At 35.9% G+C, this 21,328-nt stretch overlaps 1 protein-coding gene across 3 annotated transcripts; it reads right to left on the minus strand.

The window, feature by feature from the left end:
• Positions 1–7,215: 7,215 nt before the first annotated feature.
• Positions 7,216–12,168, minus strand: LOC113332495 (beta-glucosidase-like SFR2, chloroplastic). Of its 3 annotated transcripts, none has more exons than XM_026579034.1 (10): positions 11,916–12,168; positions 10,471–10,834; positions 10,119–10,257; positions 9,861–10,027; positions 9,329–9,550; positions 8,926–9,097; positions 8,600–8,833; positions 8,335–8,484; positions 8,089–8,218; positions 7,216–7,657 (listed from the first exon to the last, which is right to left on the minus strand). In XM_026579034.1, the coding sequence occupies exons 1-10, from the start codon at positions 12,085–12,087 to the stop codon at positions 7,470–7,472; spliced, it is 1,938 nt and encodes a 645-aa protein (XP_026434819.1). In that variant the 5' UTR covers positions 12,088–12,168; the 3' UTR covers positions 7,216–7,469. The 3 variants fall into 3 exon arrangements, with proteins under 3 accessions (XP_026434819.1, XP_026434818.1, XP_026434820.1); XM_026579033.1 differs by having other exon boundaries at positions 8,926–9,103; positions 11,916–12,167; XM_026579035.1 differs by having other exon boundaries at positions 8,926–9,094; positions 11,916–12,087.
• Positions 12,169–21,328: the final 9,160 nt, after the last annotated feature.

Consider the following 21,328-nt stretch of genomic DNA (forward strand, 5'->3'; position numbering starts at 1 on the left):
TAAGAACATATGAGTAGTGACTTGTATAGATGCAGAAAAGTTGACAGTAGCATCGAAGAATACCTTTAGACACTTCACAAGACCTCTAGCATATTTCCAATCTTCTTGATAAGGAGCATGTTGACGAGGAATCTTTTTCTTCTTATTCTGCTTTGCCTTGATCTTGCTTGTTGGATCCAACTCCTCAACCTCATCTTCCATAACCTCAACCTCTTCCTCTTCTTCCATATCCTCAAACACGTCTTCTATGACAACATTACTAGCTATAGCTTCTTCAATATCAGCATCAGTAGGTAAAACAGATTCTTTTTCTTGCTCAAAGATAAACCTCTGTTGAAAGTCCTTATCAATCTGTGCTAACATTGCAAAAACTTTTTCATATTTTTCAGCAGCATCTAACATCAAGTAAGTGCTATTCCATCTAGTATACACATCTAAAATCAGAGATTTCTTACAATCTACCTTTGCTAGAGAAGCACATTGTTTAAATTTTTCGTGCCTAGAAGGAGAACTAAGAACGTATTTTACAACTAACCTTATTCTTCTAACTGATACATTAAAGAGCCTTACTGCATCTTTTATGACAAGAGCAAGAACATGGGCTGCACACCTCACCTAGAGAAAGAACAAAACAAAAAGTATACTGTCAAATTCAATGCTTAAAAATGCAGCACAAAAATAAATATTTGACAAGAGCAAGAACATGGACTTACATGTAAATATTTGGCTCTAATTGGTGATCTTGTCCATTTAATGACAACATTCTTCAAATGCTCAATAGCCACTTTATTTGCGCTGACATTGTCTAGAGTGACACCAAATACATCTTGTAGACCCCAATCCTTCAAACAATCCACCAGCTTCTCACCGATTGCATTACCAGTATGACCTTCAACTTGGCAGAACATGAGTATTCTCTTTTGTAGCTTCCAGTTCTGATCAACATAATGAACGGTTACACAAATATATTTATAATTATTTGGTGATGTCCATGTGTCCGTTGTCAAAGATACCCTTTGCTTAGATGTCAAGAAATAAGTTTTTAGGCTATTCTTCTCTTTACATACATCTTCAATACATCCCTATAAATTGTCATACGCCCTGGAACCTTGAATCTAGGCTCTGCCACCTGCATCATTGCCACAAAACCTGAACCTTCTACTGCTCTAAAAGCTATTTCATCCCTGATTATCCACTCAACAAGAGCCCTTCTTAACTTTTCATAGCTGTAAGAATGAGCAACAAGTTTACCATCTTCACCTGGTTTTGGGGGTGGCATCAACAGAGTTTGTTGTCCCTTGTCTTTATCTACCTTCCTGTTTGGATTTTTAAGGCATCTCTTCAAATGCTTACGTAATCCAGAAGTTCCATGTACGTCATTGTCAGCAGCATACAATCCCTTGCAATGATGACATTCAGCTTGAACGTCACTTATCCTGGTCATCTCCAACCAAACTTTAGATCTCACTTTACCATGCTTCTTTTTGCTGTCACCAACTTCAGTTGTACTTGTTGCCGTAGGTTCAGTTCCATCATCAGTGTTAGATGCAGCTTGAGAGGATGATCCAACTTCAGTTGTATTTGGAGTTTGAGTTGAACTTGGTGTAGGAACAGCAACAATGCTATTGCTGGAATCATCTGGTGCTTTGCGCTTCCCCATTTAGCACCTCAAAGGCCTGCAAGAGAAGTAAAGAACATTATATGCAGTAAGTAAACAGAACTAACAAAATTAACCACATACAACTACATCAAAACATCATATCTGACTTTCAATGAAAACAATTAAAAACGACAACACACAATTGCATACTTTCAATGAAAACAATTAAACAGAACTAACAAAATTAATCCAAGAACTTTTTTACATGGATTCACCAATAACAAATACAACTACACGAAAAATCACCCACCAATAACATTTCACTAGCTTCAAATCTTGTAACTACCAGGACACTCAATTCAACTAGGCAGAAACAGAGACACTGAACACAATTAGCTTAAGTAATTTTAACTATACAATAACTCAACTCAACATCACAGATTTTGGGAATGGAATTGATAAAAACAAAAAGTAACATATATCCATGTCTAGTTGTCTACTGCTTATCAAATCTCAACATGGGTATACACGGAATCACATAAATCAGTCAACACAAAATAAAAACCCTAATTCAATCTCAAATCAAACCCTAATTCAATTTCAAATCAAACCCTATTTCAATCTTAGATTCTTAATAGTAACAAAACAATTTTTACTCCTAGTTTAAATCGATTTCAAATCCAGTATTACACGATTCAAAGTTTCAAACCCTAGTTTATTCCATAATCGATTTCAAATCCCATGAGAGTTACAAGTAACTTACAAATCTAAGAAGAAGAAGAAGAAGAAGAAGAGCAAGTATCCTAGTTTATACCTTAACGAATCGATGAAGGTGGTGACTGGTCACTGGTGAATCATGAATGGTAGTGAAGAATGACTGCTGCTCTTCAGGGAAGAAAAGAAAAAGAAAACTGAAATGAAAGTCGATAGAATTAGAGATAACTTATACCTATGACGGACGGTCAGGATGTAAGATCCCCAAAAAAATCTACGACTACAATTAACCGGGACATATGGGCCGGGACAGGTCGGGACTCACCCCAGAACCAGTACCAGTACCGGCCTACTCCGGTTCTCAGTTTTAAGAACCGGTACCTGTCCCGTCTACTCCGGTTCCGGTTTGGTACGAGTACGGTTTTTCCGGTTCCGGGTCGGTACAGGTAAAATGGACCGGGTCTTGTGCAGCCCTATTTATAGTCATATTTTTTAGTAAAATTCTCAAATATATCCTTCCAGCTTTTACAATTATAAAATTATTTTAATTATTATCAATCTAAATATTAAATGATATCTTCCTCAATAGGGAAACAAATCTAATAAATCAATCCATAAAGATTTTTATTTTTATCTTCTATTTAAATATTTCTGTATATATTATAGTTACCAATATATTTTTCTTACATACTCCATATACTCCTTTTAATTTTAGTAAAAATATATCATATAATAGGGGTAGTTTTGTATACTCCTACGATCTCTTTAATATCTTGACTTAGTCAAAGCGGACTAATAATTTAGGACGGAGGGAGTATATTACAATTTCTTCATTTAGTCTGAGGATAGCCAAATTAAAAATTAATGGCATCTCTTTTTTTAGAAAAACAGCGAGAGTAGTTAAGTTAGGGTTTATTTTCTTATTAATTTTCTTTTGTATGAAAAAACTATTTTCTTATTAAGACTTAATAGCACTGGATGAATAAACTTAATAGCACTGAGTGAATAATACCCCGTTAAGACGTCTAAAATTTACGGAAAGAAGTTGCACTTGAACTATTGGATATATGTATCATGTTTCTCCTGTGAAGTTTGGACCGTGAAAACAAAGAGCTTGAAGCTGCATTCAAGTCGGATAACATTATATTTATCTATTAATGAATTCAATTCGTTACGTTTACTGCCCCAAGTTAGATAAACATTATTTTTTCTTTTTTCTCATAGGGAGGTTTCTTTGGCCGGGCTGCCACTGCTGCCGTATGATCTAGTATTGTGCATGTAAGGCCAATTAGTCGATACATATAACAAAACTTTTTTTTTTGTTGGTCAAAGTTTTATACAAGCTAGACTTTTTCTGTGAAAAGTTGCAAACAATCTATTTTTTGTTTTTTGAAACACAACTTCATTAATAAAGATTAAGTACATAACTTAAGACTGACAACATCATCCCTTATAGCTGAATGTATATCAGCAGGGATATCATCCAAAATATCAAAAGAAACTCTTAAAGTTCTAGCTCTATTAGCTATTATATGCGCCACATTGTTGCCAGATCTATGTACATAAGCTAACTTAATATCCGGAATAGTAGAGAGTTGATGCTTTATTTCATTTAAAAGACCCTGATTAACCCAATGTACATGCGGGACAACATCATTGATAGAGGAAACAACATTTTGACAGTCTGACTCAAGCAAAATAGGATGGAGATGAAAGTTGGTAGCCCAGTTTAGTGCTTCTTTTATGGCTAAGCACTCAGCTTGTTCTGCGTTTATTCCTCCATTGAAGTACCTGTCTCGGATGCCTTTGTTGTTACCTGCGATTATTAGAGGGACATAATTGTTTGACACCAATTTGGTTGTAATATAATTTTTCCTCTCCTGTGTAATGTCTCCTGCAATAAATGCATCTGATTTTGAAAAAATTATCATCTGTCCCAAAATGGAACCAAAATCTTCCAAAATCTTGAGAACATTATTTGTAGTTTTATCATCCGCTTAAGAATAACAAGCAATCATCTGCCAAAAGCAGATGGTTGATGGATGGAGCACTCTTACTACTTTTATACCCTTGATTAATTTGTCTTGCTCTGCTTTGAGTAAAGTTCTTGTAAGATATTCCATGGCAATAGTGAAAAGGTAGGGAGATAATGGATCTCCCTGCCGTAAACCTCTAGATGGAATGTAAGAATCACAAGGACTACCATTTAACCTAATTGAAATAGTAGTTGTTGCAATGCACTATTGTATCAGAGTTCTCCAATCAGAACAGAAACCCAGAGACTGCAGCATTTTATCCAAAAAAGACCATTCTACCCTGTCGAATGTCTTTGACATATCTAGCTTAAGAGCTATCAAACCTTTTTTACTTCTCAATTTTTTCATAGTGTGTATAACTTCAGGCGCAATAATAATATTATCATTGATATATCTCTTAGGGACATATGCAGCTTGAGTTGGAGATATAATTCTTTCCAACAAAGGCTGCATTCTCTTGACTAATAACTTAGAAATTATCTTGTAGCTATTGTTAGGGGTGTGCAACGGACGGACGGTTGCGGATTAGGGGTCACCCGCAACCAAACCGTCAAAACTGCGGATTTGAAAAATCAAACCGTGACCGGCCCAATCACCCGCGGATTGTGCGGTCCGGTTGCGGATTAACCGCGGATTAGGGATAAAAAAAAAAAAAAAATTTGGGCATGTCTTTGGCATGAGGCCCAACTCTCTCTGACTCGCAAGTAAGTTGTTGGAAAGGTCCTGAATAAGCAAACAATTAGCTGGGCTTACTTGACATCAAAAACAGGTCCTGAATAAGCTATTGCAATTAGCTGGGCTTAGTGACCATCACATTCAATTAGCTGGGCTTAGTGGCTTATAGCTAATGGAGAAGAGTCAGATGCGGTGCGGTTGAATCCGCGGTTTTCAATATTCAACCGCACCCAAACCGCTAAAACATGCGGATTTGAGAATCCCATCCGTGTCCGGCCCATATGTCTTGCGGTTTGGGTGAAATCTGTAATTTTGCGGACGGATACGGGTCAAATCCGCGGTTCCGGTTTTTATGCTCACCCCTAGCTATTGTTACATAGCCCTATGGGCCTATAGTCACTTGGCGTAGCAGGGTTACTGACTTTCGGAATTAAACAGATTGCAGATGTTAGATGTTACCTCTATGTATGTATATATATGCTCATGGGTAGTAGTGCGGTTTCCTAGTTTCAATTCTCTTGAATCATAGAAGTCATCAGTCTTGGGATTTCCCACCTGCCATTATACCGAGCAATTTGTTATCCCTTGGATGCATAGAACTAATTCAAATTGTAATGATTAAGTTGACTAAGTTACCGATTACATGCTAGGAAGCCTTTCAGATTAACAAGTGGGTAATTCTGTGTATCTGAATTTCGAGTGTAGATGAGATCAGCTAGTTGAGGCACATGATGACCTACCGAGAGAAGAAAAACAAGAACAATTTAGAAATTATTATCCAGTAACTTAGAGTACTAATTGGCTTTTATTGTTATTTACCTGCATAACTCTCTCCTGATAAGAAAAAATCATGGGATTTAAACTGCGGAAATCTTTCCAGCCAATTGACTACGAAAATATATGCATCCTCAGCTGCACCCACTAGGCCTTATACGGATTCAAGAATGTACTGGGTTCAATATCTATGGTTAACTGCAACGTAAGCTTTGGTTTCACACTTGTGTGGACCTGCATGGACAAGCATCAAAGGTTTATTCATGTGGAGATGTGAAAAAGAAAATAAAATTAATGAAGAGAGAGTGAGAGACATTTTAATCCTGGTTTGATTGGGGCCATGACATTTTATTTGCACCCCAAATTTTTTATGGGCGTATTAATCCGACTGTGAATATCCTGGTTTACTCTTGACTATTTTTTTTCAAATGATGACCCTAATTAACGACCCTTCATAGACATTAACGACAGTTTAAAGTCGTCATATACATAATTAAAACAATAACAATTCTTCTAAAGGGTCGTCAGGGAATTGATTATGTAATATGACGATTCTAAACTATCGTACATTTCCGCCGTTAACGATGAAGATAACGACTCTTTTTAAAGACTAACGACTGTTTTTAACGACACTTCTAAAACATTAACGACAGTTTACAGTCGTGATATACATAATTAAAACAATAACGATTCTTCCAAAGGGTCGTCAGGGAATTGATTATGTTTATGACGACACAAAACTGTCGTACATTTCCGCCATTAATGAATCTTCGACAATTTAGAGTCGTTACTGAAACAGTCTAAAAATTAACGATTGTTTGGGGTCGCCACTGAAAATTTTCAATACTATGACGACTTTTCATACAGATCTGGGCAACAAAACAAAAAAGAAAATCAGACACAAAATTGGAGACAAAAAATCTGGGAAAAAAAGAATTAAACTCTAATTAAATCATATTATCACTAATTATTTAGGGACATTTTAGCCATTTACAAAATTAGGATTGGGCGACCTTTTTTTGTCCTCTAGTGTAAGGCCCCCAATTAAAATGTTTGGCCCCCAATTAAGCTAGGATTTCAATTGATATTACATTCTCTGAACCAGCATTTATATTTTCAAATAGCCTCTGCTGAGTCAAAAAGTGTTAAGAGGTGAGAACCAAGCACACACTGCACATGTTCTCTAAAACAAGTACAAAAACACAAGTTTCTACTTTTCAGAGATCATCACGTTTCATTTTAACATAGTAGCTGAATCTAACGGAGAAATATGCATCCATGTTGTCCACACAAAAAATATAGAGATCAGTGGAACAGATAAGCTTCTTAGTTCTATTATTATATACTGAGCGGGAAAAATAAAAGAACAGTTGAAATTTAAGAGAGGAAACATTGAAATAGTGAACACTAGCAACAGATCCCCCAAATATGAATTCTAGATTAATTTCTTGTTGATTACAGAATGTTTAAGTGCATTCTTACATTTAGCATTTATATATGCAAAAGCTTGTTGACAAGGTACTTCTTCTTTACATGGGGCCTTTATAAATACACGTAGTATTTTATACCTGGGGTTGTGGTAAAACAGGCAATACTTACTTCCGCAGAAAATGCAGCTATAGAACTAAGAGTAGCAACAGTATTAGTGCATAAAGGTTTGCATTAGACATCTACACAAGAGGCTCCATAACCAAATCAGCATTATCAGTTTGAGTTCCCTTTCCCTTTTTATGTGAGAAAGGATGCAACAGTAATCTGGAACAACGACTCAGTGGATCCTGAAGACCATCCATCTTGTAATGACCAAATCGCCAGTCCCTTTTAGTATAATGCCTCCAGGTGGGTTTATCAAGGCCGCCTAAATGGAAAAATAATACGATAAATCATGATTATGGTGGCAGTTATATCTGAGTAAATAGATGGCTAGGAAAAACGTTGCACCTCAGTTGTGCAAAGATTTAGAGCCAGTCTATTATTTGACAATTCATCCCACTTATGAATCAATTCATGATGTGTGCCTAGATTATAGTTTCTTTTCAACTTTAGTGGTGTAGAGAATTACCAATTTTATCATGCAAATTTACAATGGATTATATGAAGAACTTGCAGGTTTCACCTAATGAAATCTGTGTTCGTGTAATTGTTCTTTGTTTTATTCTTGTTTCCTTCTCTTTCTGTTAAATGCATGCTTGCATCCCAACAATGTGGTTAGTGTTCCTAACATGGATTATCCTAAAGAACTAGATACAATTCAAATTCTGACTGCAAGAGCTGAAGCTGATATCATACCTGCATACATAAGTCCATTTTTATTAACTGCTCTGTAAAATGGTCTCTCCTTTTGCTGCTTTGCAGCACTTTGGAGTTCATTCCAAGCACGTGCTCTGTCTCGGCTTGTAATTTTTCCAGTTTTTGCCACCTAAAATTATAATAAACAGTTATTGGTTCAAACGGAAACCAGAAAGATACATATAAATAGTGATATTGTATAGTTTAGGTCCTTCAGGGACAGTATAAACTGACCAACATCATTACCTCAGAAAAAAGTTTGTATGAAGGGCGTGGAATGCGAGCAAGATTATTGGCACGGTCAACCGCTACAAGACCAAATTTGGGACCATATCCATCTGCCCACTCCCAGTTATCCGAGATAGTCCAGAAAAGATAACCAAGGACAGGGACACCCTACATTATAATAATCTCAAAAATCTTATAATCACACACTACAAATAGATTTATCCAACAGCCTATAGTACATTTTTTTTCAATTGACACTAAGCAAACAGGTAAGAGTTAATACCATGAGCATTGCAGCATGTATAGCGAGTAAATGCTCCAACAGGTATGGTCGCCGGATCAAGTCAGTCTCATCAGATACTCCATTTTCAGTTACTATGAAGGGTAGATTTAGGTGTTTGTACCTCTCATGGAACTGAAGCAGCATCCTGAACAAGCCATCAGGGTAGATCCCACGTCCTGACTCACTGTACTCATCATTTTCGACAAGTTTCATCCCAGCTCCACATAAGACTTCCTGATACATACTTAAATATGACTTTATATGTTAAAATGAAACGCAAGGCTCATTCAGATTTGCACTGTATATGGGTTAGAGAGATGTAGAACCTGTCCATAGTAGTTTATCCCTATGAAATCCAACTTGTCAGAGACACTGTCCACAAATGGGTAAAGGGTCATAGAGCTCGCCACTGAAACAGCGGCAATGTCAAAAAGACCATATGGACGCATAAACGAAACATGGTGCGCTACTCCAACCATTTCCTTTGATACGGTACTGCTGCCACTGAAAAACAAAAGTCTCACAAATTAGAAAGATGTTGAATTATTATAGGAAATCTAAGTTTTTACTGGATGAAAAAGTAACTAATGTGCGAGTCCACAATTGGGATTCTCAGCAATAATTCCAGTTTAGAGAATAAGTAACATTTTGCCCACATTTCATATATTCTATTCATGTGAAATCCAGCATAGGGTACATCCAATTTGAGAAAGTAGAAATAGAAAGAACCTTTTTTCATGTATATAGTCATAAGCCTTGGAATGAGCAATTGCAATCCAGTGCATACTTTGCTTGAAAACACCACTAGGTAGAGCAGACGTTGCGACCTCTAACATGTCAGGATTACCACCAGGCCAAGCACCAGCGCAATAGGTTAACATGCAAAAGACATGAGGCTCATTAAAAGTTACCCAGTAGTCAACCAACTCTGATACACTGTCAACAACAAGTCTGCACAAAGTAAAGAAAATTTTGGTAAGCCGCAGAAGACGATAAGCATACAATTTGCAATTTACCAGACGTCATTAGACTTGAAAGAATCAGAAAATTAAACGTGAAGTAAGATAAAACCATAAATCTCAATATTCATTCACACTCTGCCGATGAAAACAAAAATGGAGTAGGAATGACTCGTGGCTTATAATGAGACCGTACTCTAAATCAGATTTCCCTACATACTGACTGAGTCGTAAACGCCCTCGTATTTGAATATATTTAGGGGTGTCATGCTTCAGTGTCTAAAGACCCAAAAGCAACTAACCTTGTAAAATCCACAAAATAATCGACAGTTTTCTCCAGTTTCCAGCCCCCATAATCTCCAGCCCATGGTGGAAGAGAATGATGGAATAGAGTCAGCATAACCTTCATACCATAGAAACGAACCCTTTGGATGATCCATTTATATCGATCTAAGGCTGCATAATCTACCTGTAATACCCAACAATACATAAAAATCAAATTTTCAATGATCTACGGCTGCATAATGAGCATAATTTACATTAGTTAAAATTAAACATACTGCTTCTTTAAGTCCATTTACTGGCTCCACAGGCATGATCCTTGACCAATCTATTCCCATCCGGAAAACACCGATTCCAGTATCTTTAGCAAGCTTCAACTCAGTATCGGGGTCAGACCAAAATCTTAGCCGCTCCTCCCTGAAATCAGTTTGTACTCTTATTAGTCCAAATTCACCATTAGACACAAAAATTCCTCCAAAACAATCACAACAAAGTCTGTAAAAATATAATAGCCCCATGAAGCTTACGAGTACTATGATTTCATAGTTCAGAATCCATATGTGACAAAGGTGAAATACTCGCACTGAACAGAGATTATATAACATGCAAGGATATCGAACTTGTACTTACGGATAAGGCACGTTGTGCCACGCAGCTACATTATGACTGCCTTCTGTGCTAGCCTCAGGTTCTTCTTCTTCCACTTCCACATACTTCTCAAACCCTCTGATCATAGCTTCCATTGATATCTTAAGAGACTTCTTCCTTTTCACCTTCTCAGCCTTTTTGGGAGCTATGGGAGCTTGTTGAGAACCGCCATCTGCAGTCGCTGAAGCCATTAATGCATCTGCTGGCTGTTGTTCTTTAGACTTCCCCTTGTCTTTCTTTTTATCATCAGGGAGTTCCTCCGCAAACTGAAGCCAAGCATCATTAAGCTTGTCTTCAACATGTGCTGGTGCTGTTGCCAATCCAAAAAAGAACCCATTTTCTTCCTCTGCAAAGATTACAGCAAACAACACACTTTTTAAAATGCAAACACCTAATTAACCTATAATAATTTCTAATTAAAGGGGGGGGGAAGCTACAAATCAGTTAGTTCAATTTTTCCCCAAAACCTGCACTTCCACCAACTTGGGACCACACTAGCTCCACCATAATTACCTCCGACTGCCCAAAACCTTCACCACCTCCTCCAACAAATCCACCTCATCACCATGTCCTGTATCCACTACCATAATCCATAATCCCACTTTCTGGTACACCACCTAATCCTGCGCAGATTCCACCACCAGCACCCCCTCCACCTTTCGTCCACCACCACGACGTCCACCACCTACACCACCACCACAGAAGCACCTCATGCTCGACCACCTAATCCTTTGCTTCCACCAGCATCACCTCCAACTCCTCTGCCACCACCAACATCGCCTCCATTTCCAATTCTACAACCAGCACCACCTCCAACTCCACCCCCACTCTCTAATCCACCAACTTCACCAATCCCACCACTTACACATCCACCAGATCCAGACCCTCACCAATCACACCTCCTCTATCACCAATAAAACAAATCAAGAACTAATCCAACCAAGAACATGCAGTAATTTCAAACACAGTAAAAACTAATCCGGTAACTTCTAATGTTTCCCAGAATCACTTCCCAATTTTACCAATTCAACCAATTACCAGCACCACCTATACCTCCGCCACCACCTCCTAGTCCACTGCCTCATTACACCTCCTCCAACACAAATTACAATCAAACCTCATTTCTAAACCAACTCCAACTCTTCCATCACAAGTCACAATCACTACCTCCAACTCCTAGTTCATCACTTGTCCCCCTAATTCCGCCACCTTAGTGGTGGTCACTTCCACCACCCTCAGCACCCTACTAATTCCACCTCCTTAGTGGTGGCGCTGTCGGTGGCGGATTCAGACATGATGGACGAGATTGAGCTTGTGCAATTGGTGGAGGTCATTTCCACCTCCACCAATTCCACCACCGGATACCTCCAGTTCTAAACTATCCAATCAAAATTAAACAAATAAATGGGAGTTAACTAATTAATTACCATCAATATTGAAAACAGCTAGCGTATCAGAAGATTCGTCAATAGGTGAATCAAACGGGAGAAGATTCTTTTTCCGGTACCGTGAAAACGAGAAAGCATTAGCAGCTACCGTGACTGTCACTAAGATTCCGGCGAGTTTAGTTGCCGCAATGAATATTACTGAAAATGCCATTGATTTTTTGTTTCATGAAAATTGAATGGTTGGTCTTTACTTCTTACTGATGATGCTGAAGAAGAAGAAGGAAGAAAAGTAAAGGATAAAGAAGAGAGCGGAAAACTGTAGTTACACATCAGCATCTTACATGCGGGTTCTAATCCTGGATTTAGATGACCGGCCCGGCACAGGAAGTAATTCAGGTTATGAGTTTTTAGTCCGGCCCGACTCTCTAACATTCTTACGATAGTTGTTGTCAAATCGAAAATGTATAAACGAATCCAGATCTTTGTTGAATTTCTTCCCTGTGTACACCTCAACATGTATAGAATTGGGTTCTTCCCACAGTTTATACATTCTCACAACCTTGTACTCATTAGACGAAGAAACATAACCAAACTGGCCAGCCGTTGACTAGAACAACCAGGTGTTCTCTTAAATTCTGGCAGAAACACGCATTCTCTGGTGATGGGATTACACATATAAACAGGTTCATAGTTGACCAACTCATTATCATGGCATCCATCCAGACAAACTAAACCATTACAAGAACCAGTAAGAGTGTAAAACTTAAACGGAGCAGGGTTTAGTTTCATTCTTCTAACTCTATGGCAGGGTTGGTCTTCTGATGAAGAATTCTCATCAACAAATTCAAGATAATGAAACACTCTGTACGCTTAAATTGGATTGCCATTCGCCAAAAGGAAAGTAAACTTACCAGCAGAATCAAGATTGCTAAGGCAGCGATTCAGGTGAGATTGAGAAAACGATTGATGACTGATCACATTATTCCATGATTTGGAGACTAATTTGCCGTCCAGTACTGATTCGGCTGGTAAACGTGTTAAGATGTTCATATCAAAGTTCCCCATTTCAGACCCTCCTAAGGAAAACGATCTACACTGAATCAATGCCAGAAGAAGAAGAGATGAAATTTGAAGGAGGGATCTCAATTACTTTAGGGTTTTAGCAAGAAATGTTCTTTTGTTGTCGAGATGTGAGTGAGTGAGTGAGTAGCCGACTTTGATAATAGGGGATACTTTCCCCTGCTTTTAAGAATTCTCTTTAGGGCAAGAATCAAGATGCAGGAAGGATAGTGTAGGAATGTTTCCATTTAGATACAGGAATCAAGATGCTTAATCTTTGAATACGTTCTCAATGCCAATGAGCAGGGTTCTCAAACTACCTACTAATCCCATTATGCAATGGCCTGATCAATTCCAAGTTATTTATTATTAGCTAAACGATCTCCATCTAATTAACTTTTATCTCAATCAATTTCCAGTAGTTTTTCCATACCAACCCCCAAAATAACCCTATAACATGCAATGAATATTACTGAAAATGCCATTGATTTTTTGTTTCATGAAAATTGAATGGTTGGTCTTTACTTCTTACTGATGATGCTAGGGCTGTTCATGGTCGGTTTTGGTTTGGCTAGACTGATGATGCTAGGGCTGTTCATGGTCGGTTTTGGTTCGGTTTCTAGCCAAACCAAAACCGAAACCAATATTATTGGTTTCTAAAAATCTAAACCAAACCAATCCATTAACCATTGGTTTGGTTTCCAAATAGTTCCAGTTGGTTAAGGTTTGTCCCAGTGGTTTTTGGTTAACCAATAATTATGTCAAACAAACAAAAAAAAAACAAATCTACAAATAAAAAATCGTAGTTGCCGATAGTATTGGTTTACACAAATTTACAGAGAAAAAAAATACAAAAAATATCAAGAATAGTTAAAGCTTACTCTAATTCTAGAGATCAAAAGAACATATATAATATATCTTAATTTAGTTATTGACAAATAAAAAAGAAGGAAGACGGGAAGAAAAAAGTCGAGTAGCAGCGGTTGTAGTTGGGGGTGGAGAAGGGAGGCGACTGAAAGAAGGAGAAAGAGAAAGAGGGAGAGTATCATAATGAAATATTAGTTTTAGGGTTTTTATTTATCCTCTAAATCAATGGGTAGAATCTAATACTTGTAAATTAAAGGTAGAAACTAAGTTTAAAAATTAATCGGTTTTCTAATGGTTTTTGGTTCGGTTTTAGAGGTCAAACCAAACCAAAACCAACACTATCGGTTTTCCACTTTCTACACCGTAACCAATCCATTAGTAAATGGTTCGGTTTGGTTTCTTCCTAATTGGTCTGGTTTGGTCCGATTCCAGCGAAAAACCGAAACCATGTTCAGCCCTAGATGATGCTGAAGAAGAAGAAGGAAGAAAAGTAAAGGATAAAGATAAAGAAGAGAATGGAAAATTATAGTTACACATCAGCATCTTACATGCGGGTTTTAGTCGTGCATTTGGATGACCGGCCCGGAACAAGAAATAATCCGGGTCATGAGTTTTTAGTCTGGCGGCCCGACTCTCAACACTCTTAAGTCATTCCTATACACATAGTTAATCACCATATATATTTTCCACTTTTACACTCATTATGGGTCTTACAAAGTGGCAAACATATATAAATACTCTTTTACTATTCCGTAATATGAATTTTGGTCTTAACATGGCCGAGTTCATAGGAAATCAACATGCCGTCGAAAATCAAAGATGCGTTAACCGAGTTAATGTGCGTATTTCAGATACTCAAAGAAAAAAGCGAACTGTAAAATTTATTGTTGCCGAAGATGAATGAATTTGCATGAATGATGTTTTTTTATTTGCTATATGTTTTATCAACGGTGCACAACAATAAGGAACGACATTATGGGTAAACATGTTTCATAAATCTTAAGAAGAAACAATGAATCTCAATAATCGTCATGCAAACGTGTTGAGTGGTCTCTTCGTTCAAATCAATCACCAAGGAATGGTGAAAGCAAGTTGATGATGAACAGAAGTATCTAGAAAATTGGCTCCAGAAAAAAATCTAAATAAAGATTTCCATAAAAAAAATTTGACTGTCTTTGACCTCATAGTTTTCTTTATTCGAAGAAACTCCATTTCGATGCGCTCTTAAGGAGATTTTCCTTTGTTATTTTGACTAGTATGGTTGACTTTCAAATTTTCTTTGACCTTGCCTTGAATCTGCTTTTCCTTTTAGTTGCAGGTTTGACTTGGTTAATATCTAAAACTTGAAGAGTTCTTTGCATTTACCTTTTTTTTAATAACTATCGCTTATCTTTTTAATAGCAGCTTCAAGTCTCCAGAAAAATTAAGTACGGCAAAATAACTATTTTTTATCGAGTTCTCTCAGTCTGTAAAAAGAAACATTGCTGAATCTTATGAATGCAACGCAATAATACCATTAAAAAATCCCAAAAAAATTATGACCTACTGCATATAAATTATGAATGTAAATATCAGTATCACATTATAAATCAGTGTATCATTGATGTGTAACATGAAATTGAAATAAAACTCATCTACAATATCATAGAAATTGAACAATTCGAAACTCTAAAATGAAGAAACAAAAATTAAAAAAAAAAACAGAACAAGAGCATAAAAGGCATGGATTAAGACCCTGAAAACACAGAAGAAAAGATGAAATTAGGTTGTGTATACATACATTAACCAATCGTATTAAACAGACAAGAAGAAGAAGTGGACAAGCACAAAACCAAAATAACAACAAGTGTAAAAATTCACTCCAATTTTCTATTGGAAACTCTAGTTTGTTGGCTTAGCAGGAGCAGGGGAAACTAAGGGGTAAAAAAGTTAGATTTTAGGATGGTCAAGGTCAACTATTTAAAAATAATTTAGAAATCAAGGGGCAATTCCTCCTCCACCGGGGCTTTTCCTTTTCCCACCAAATTTACCATAGTGCTTTCCCGATTTCTTGATGTTTTTTACTTTTTACTGCTTGCATGCTAATTTAGACTATAGTCGGTAAAGAGAAAACCAGATAAGTTATCATGGCTGCTAATGAGGGTATTGACTTACTTGGGGGTGTACCAATCCCTGGACAATTGTTTTATAACACGTGCTAGCAAACTAGTACCCGTAGAAACGTTCCAAGTTATATCCACAGGCACTTCGGAGATTTTGGTAATTCTCATGATAGTGCTCAAAACTTCACCATCTATAATTACATGGTCGAGCTTGGTCATCTTAGATTAGGCACGGCCACTGTTGATTTCCCCAGCATTTCAGGTCCTTTTCAATGAAAAATGTAATATACACTGTATCAAGAATATTGTGCTTGGTTGGCTCACTTATAGGTGAGGTCAACCCTTAGTTTAAGGTATCATGATTCACTTTTCTTTATTGAGGATTAAGGATGGCTAAACAACAAAGAATTTAAATTTTGAGTTTACAAAAGCTAATCTTTTAGTGTTGGTGGTGGAATGAAGCTCGAAGCTGATAACTAGTCCAAATCTTGTGCAAAACTTTCCTTTTTTCAAGGAAATCAAGAGTGGTTTAAATGGTTGCATAGATGTGATGCTTGAAGCTAGTGGTGATGTTGAAGATGGAAAGTGCAGATGATAGTCGACGTGTCTTAAAGTTGCGGGTTAGTGAAGAGAGCTTTTAGTTATGGCGGTGAGATGGTGTTGTTGCTCGTTTGTGACCGAAAATCAATATAATTATAACTCGTTTGAATTGAAGTTTTACTACTTAGGTTAATTAACGAATTATGGTCCCACCTTTGTTGAAATTTCTAATAGTAATTTCATAGGATTTTTCTTGGTAAGTTTTTCCGGTTGATTTTAGGTTTTGTTAGGATTTTGGTCTATGGGCCGACAGGATATGAATTACGAGTACAAATTTGGATGGCCTTTTATCCTTTTGCCCTTTTGTATGGGATTTTTTATTTTGGCCTCAATTGTAGCTAGGTATTTAAATTTCGGGCCTTTAATTAGTTGAGGTGTGTTCTTTATGTGAGAATTTTCATTTATATGGATCACGTGGATTTGTTTTTACCGAGGGCTACATATATATATATAAAAAAAGAAAAACTAGGCGTAACATTTCTTTTTGTTTGTATTGGTCCTCTTTATTTTAGAAAAACAATTATATTCATCTATAAAAAGAAATAATGTAGTAAAACATATTATTGGTAGCTACTTTTATTAAATATTTGATCTTGCTCCCTTGCTTAATGTAAGTTTTTATAAATTTTTATTAGCATCTTATTGGAAAAATATTCCAAACTTTTTCCCAAGGCTTTATATTATATGCTATTATAAATTTTTATAAGCATCTTATTAGCGAAACTTTCTAAATTTTTTCCTAAAGTTTTATAAATCTCAAGGAAGACTTTAAAGATCAACATCGAGTTTCCATTACTATAAGTTAGTAGTACTCCCATACCAGTTGAACTTTTTAGTTATTCAGCTATTTATAATGAAAATATTCCCTATGTAACGCGTGTTAATTGGTCTAAATTGCCATCATTTTGTTTAGGTAGTGTTCTAAGCTACCTTGCGCATATTAAAACCCAAAGTGTGATGGCTTTTTTTCCGAAAGTGAATCAAAATCTTGCATTCGTTAATATAATAATATGTGTAGATTGAATCTAATTTCTGTTATGACGTTATGACGAGTTCTTGAATAATCAACTACATAACTTCTGTACGTATTTTCGACAATTTTACTTTAGCCATTCGTTTGGCAGCTACAAGCTAATCAAAGATGTCGACTTCCTAAATATACGAAATGCATGTATTTACTTTTGGTTTAAAAATATGTAAAAGTTAGACATTAACTCAAGTTAAATTCTTCAAATTAGTATTTATGTATAGAAGATTTTAAATGTGTGTTTACCAAATTAAGTTGATACTAAATACAGATTTTTTTTTTGGGATTTTGGACTTTTTGTAATTTAGTTTTTCAACTTTGACATTCCCGTAAGAGATTAAGTGATTAATAAATTATATTCATATTTAAATTTGGAAAAGCTTGTAGAAACAATTAGTTTCTGTTAACATATTCTAATTACTTGAATAGCCTAGTTAGTTTGCAATAAATGAAGTATGGTTTTTAACCTCTCAAAAACTCGGTCAGTAAGACCTATTCTGAAACAAACAAATCTGAAAGATAAGATAGCAATAATGGAAAACTAATAACCATTTTTTTTTCTTCAGAATATAAGAAAATGGCAGAATCAGTTAATAGGTAAAAAAGACTTTATTTTTCACATATTGAAAAATTTGATGCTTAAATTCTAATTGATATTTAAATATCTAATATGAATAAACATCTATAATCCTAAAATTAGATAGTCTTTGCTTAGTAAGATTCGTTTCCAAATGGTCAATTTTGAGCATTCACTCAGTTAGTTAATGTAAATGATTATCACAGCCAAATAATTTTGATAATAAAGTCTAAATTAAAGCATTCACTCAAATATCACTACATGATTTCAGCGCTTTCGTTTCACATACAACAACATATATATGGACATGATGCCAATAATATCCAAGAGACCATCATTGGGATGGCGCAGAACTTTGTCGGGAGCAACAATGTGAATCTGTTCGAGTCAGATTCACAGTTTGGTAGTAGATTCGAAGGGGTTAAAGAACATGCACAAGCAAGGTATCTTCGCACCAAGCTATCTCCATCTGCGAAGATCCTATTTCCTAAAAGGGATGACGACTTACTAGATTGCTATCGCGAACATGACATGGTGGTTCAGCCGGAGCATTATTTTCTGATTATCCCATTCATTCTTGTGAATGGTGGTTGGAATACCTACATCCCTTGTTACAATAACCAAACATGTTTTTCAATATGTTGTGAAATATATTCATTAAGTTCGTCAAAACAAAAAATACTAGAAACATCATTAAAAATGTTAACCTACGCTTTTTATGGACTCCCCTAATGGTATCACTATAATATATCCTTTTTTTCCCAACTTTTGAATTGGGAAAAAAAATTTCACATAATATAAATTCTGGTCGTTACAGGTTATAACATGAGGAACATTATATTCATTAATTACAATATCTCCTAACAGCATAAAAAACCTATTTTTGGCTAGTGTGAACTGGTCAATCACATTCATAAACCCAAGTGAGATGTTAAATACCATCCCTAGATTCGCTACCATCCCATTACTGGGATTCACATTGTACATTGACTTATAAATCTTGATATTGATTCCTGATCCAGTAGATGTGTAAAATGCGGAAAAAGCTTATAATTATGTAATTGAACCATGTATCCAGCTTTCTCATTGACCTTGCACATCTTAATCCCTGATTTTAAACCTCTTCTTGTCGTGCAGAATGTGAAACAAAATATGTCCTATCCAAATATGAACAATAATCATCATATGATGATCCGATGTCACATATTATTACACTCTAAGACACATAGAACAAAATATAATCATTGCTCACTGCATTAGGTCTTAGATCAAACCGAGGATAACATATATTAACCATCTCGTTTTTTGGTTCATCAACTTTCCTCGAGTCTAGTATAATTTCTGTAATTCTCTTCAGTAGTACAAAATTCAAAACCAATGTGTGATTTTGAACAGTATACTTAGAATTCGCGCCACATATCAATCAATAACTTTATGATTCTGATTATACATTTTTAAATATATGCACGCCCCCCCCCCCCCCCCCTTGTTATTTAGTTCGAATAATTCCAAAGTTTCTTTAGTTACATCACCGTATTGTAAATATGTGGGTCTCCTTCACACATATGTACTAATATATATATCTGCATTTATATAAAGATGATAAAAAATTATATTTAACAGTTTTCTTTTTTCTATCCTTAATCTCTTAGTTATTACTTTACACTTAACAGGAAATAAAACCATATGATTTAAATATTTTTAATTGCCATATATATTGTAACGTCAAATTTTTCAAAATATATATCAACTTCATCTAATAGGGTTTATTATCTTCTTCTTTATTTAAATAAGTTTCACTGTAGAGTACTGATGTGTCCCTATGTTTATGTTTCAAGATTGTTATCTAATGAAGTGATTGACATTTGTATATAAAATGATATTTCATATAAAATATATTAATCATATTTTGTGCGAAGTAAATACTAAATTTTTAAGACTCAAGAAAATAGCAAAAAATAGTTTTGGATTCTTAAATTACATATATATATATATATATATATTATAAACATAGATTTCTCTTGTTTTCTCAAAACGAACAGCGGAACCATCTGTACTCCTTTCTTAGTTTTCTTCTATTTCCACTGTCCACAGTGTAATTTATTCTCCTTCAATTTGTCACGATGATTCCATGCAACAATATCCTTGTTTTCCTTATCAAAGATAGTGTAAATTAATAATGTGTTCCATGACATTCTTTTCCGTGTGCATCACGTCGACACAATGCTGCATAATCAAGGCACAATACGACTCAAGTTACCAAAGAATACAATTCTTAAATAAAGCACATGTGACAATCTCATAATCATCTTCCTCTTCATCAGACTGGTATATCTTTTGTACTTGTCTTGCGGACTACTAACTTACCAGGTTCGTAATGAACATTAACTAACTTCTCAAGCGACTACGCTCCTGTTAGTCTCGGCGGCACACTTTTATGATCCACTGTCTATAATCCCAAGGGAGTCCGATACCTAAATGGGTGCTTTGACTTAAGGTATATACAATAGTTAGTGTACACAATCTTGTTGTCGTAACCTAGATGAGTACTTCGAGTTACTATCCATGAGTGGTACATCCACTTAAAACACCTTGAGCATGAAAATAATGAATCTCAAACATCAGAGTTGCTTTCAGTGCAAAATACTCTCTTTTCAAAGAATCAAAAACTTGTACCCCTAGACTCCAAAGTTTTTTCAGCATGTTGACCAGCAGCCGTAAAAAAACATCAATGTCTTGACCCGGTGACTTACGCCCAGTTATCAACATGTCATCATTATTTGGAATTCAGACTTCATACACATAGAAGGTGGAAGATTATAAACCACAAAGATTACATGCTAACAACTCCATCTCAAAATCTGTACACCATGAGGATTAAACCCATCCATTTATATCCTAAGCCAAACATTTCTTCCTTCCGAGGAAAACAACGGAAACTTCATTTTCATTAGTACCCACTGAGATGAATCGATTGGATGACACATATATTTAGATGAAACTTGCGCTCGATCTTGCCACAACATTGCATCTGATATTCAAGGTAGAGAATATGTTTTCTTTAGTTTTTCGTCTACAAGAAAGTATCTCAGCACTTTGCAAGGTCCATATTTGTCAGCACAAGAGCATCTTTGGTAGCTTTTAACTTGAACTTTAGAGTTTTGCATACCATACACTCTATTAAATTCTCATTCTCCTCGTAATACAAAATACAATGATT

The sequence above is a fragment of the Papaver somniferum genome, unplaced genomic scaffold (genome assembly GCF_003573695.1).
Source record: "Papaver somniferum cultivar HN1 unplaced genomic scaffold, ASM357369v1 unplaced-scaffold_131, whole genome shotgun sequence".
Lineage (NCBI taxonomy): Eukaryota > Viridiplantae > Streptophyta > Magnoliopsida > Ranunculales > Papaveraceae > Papaver > Papaver somniferum.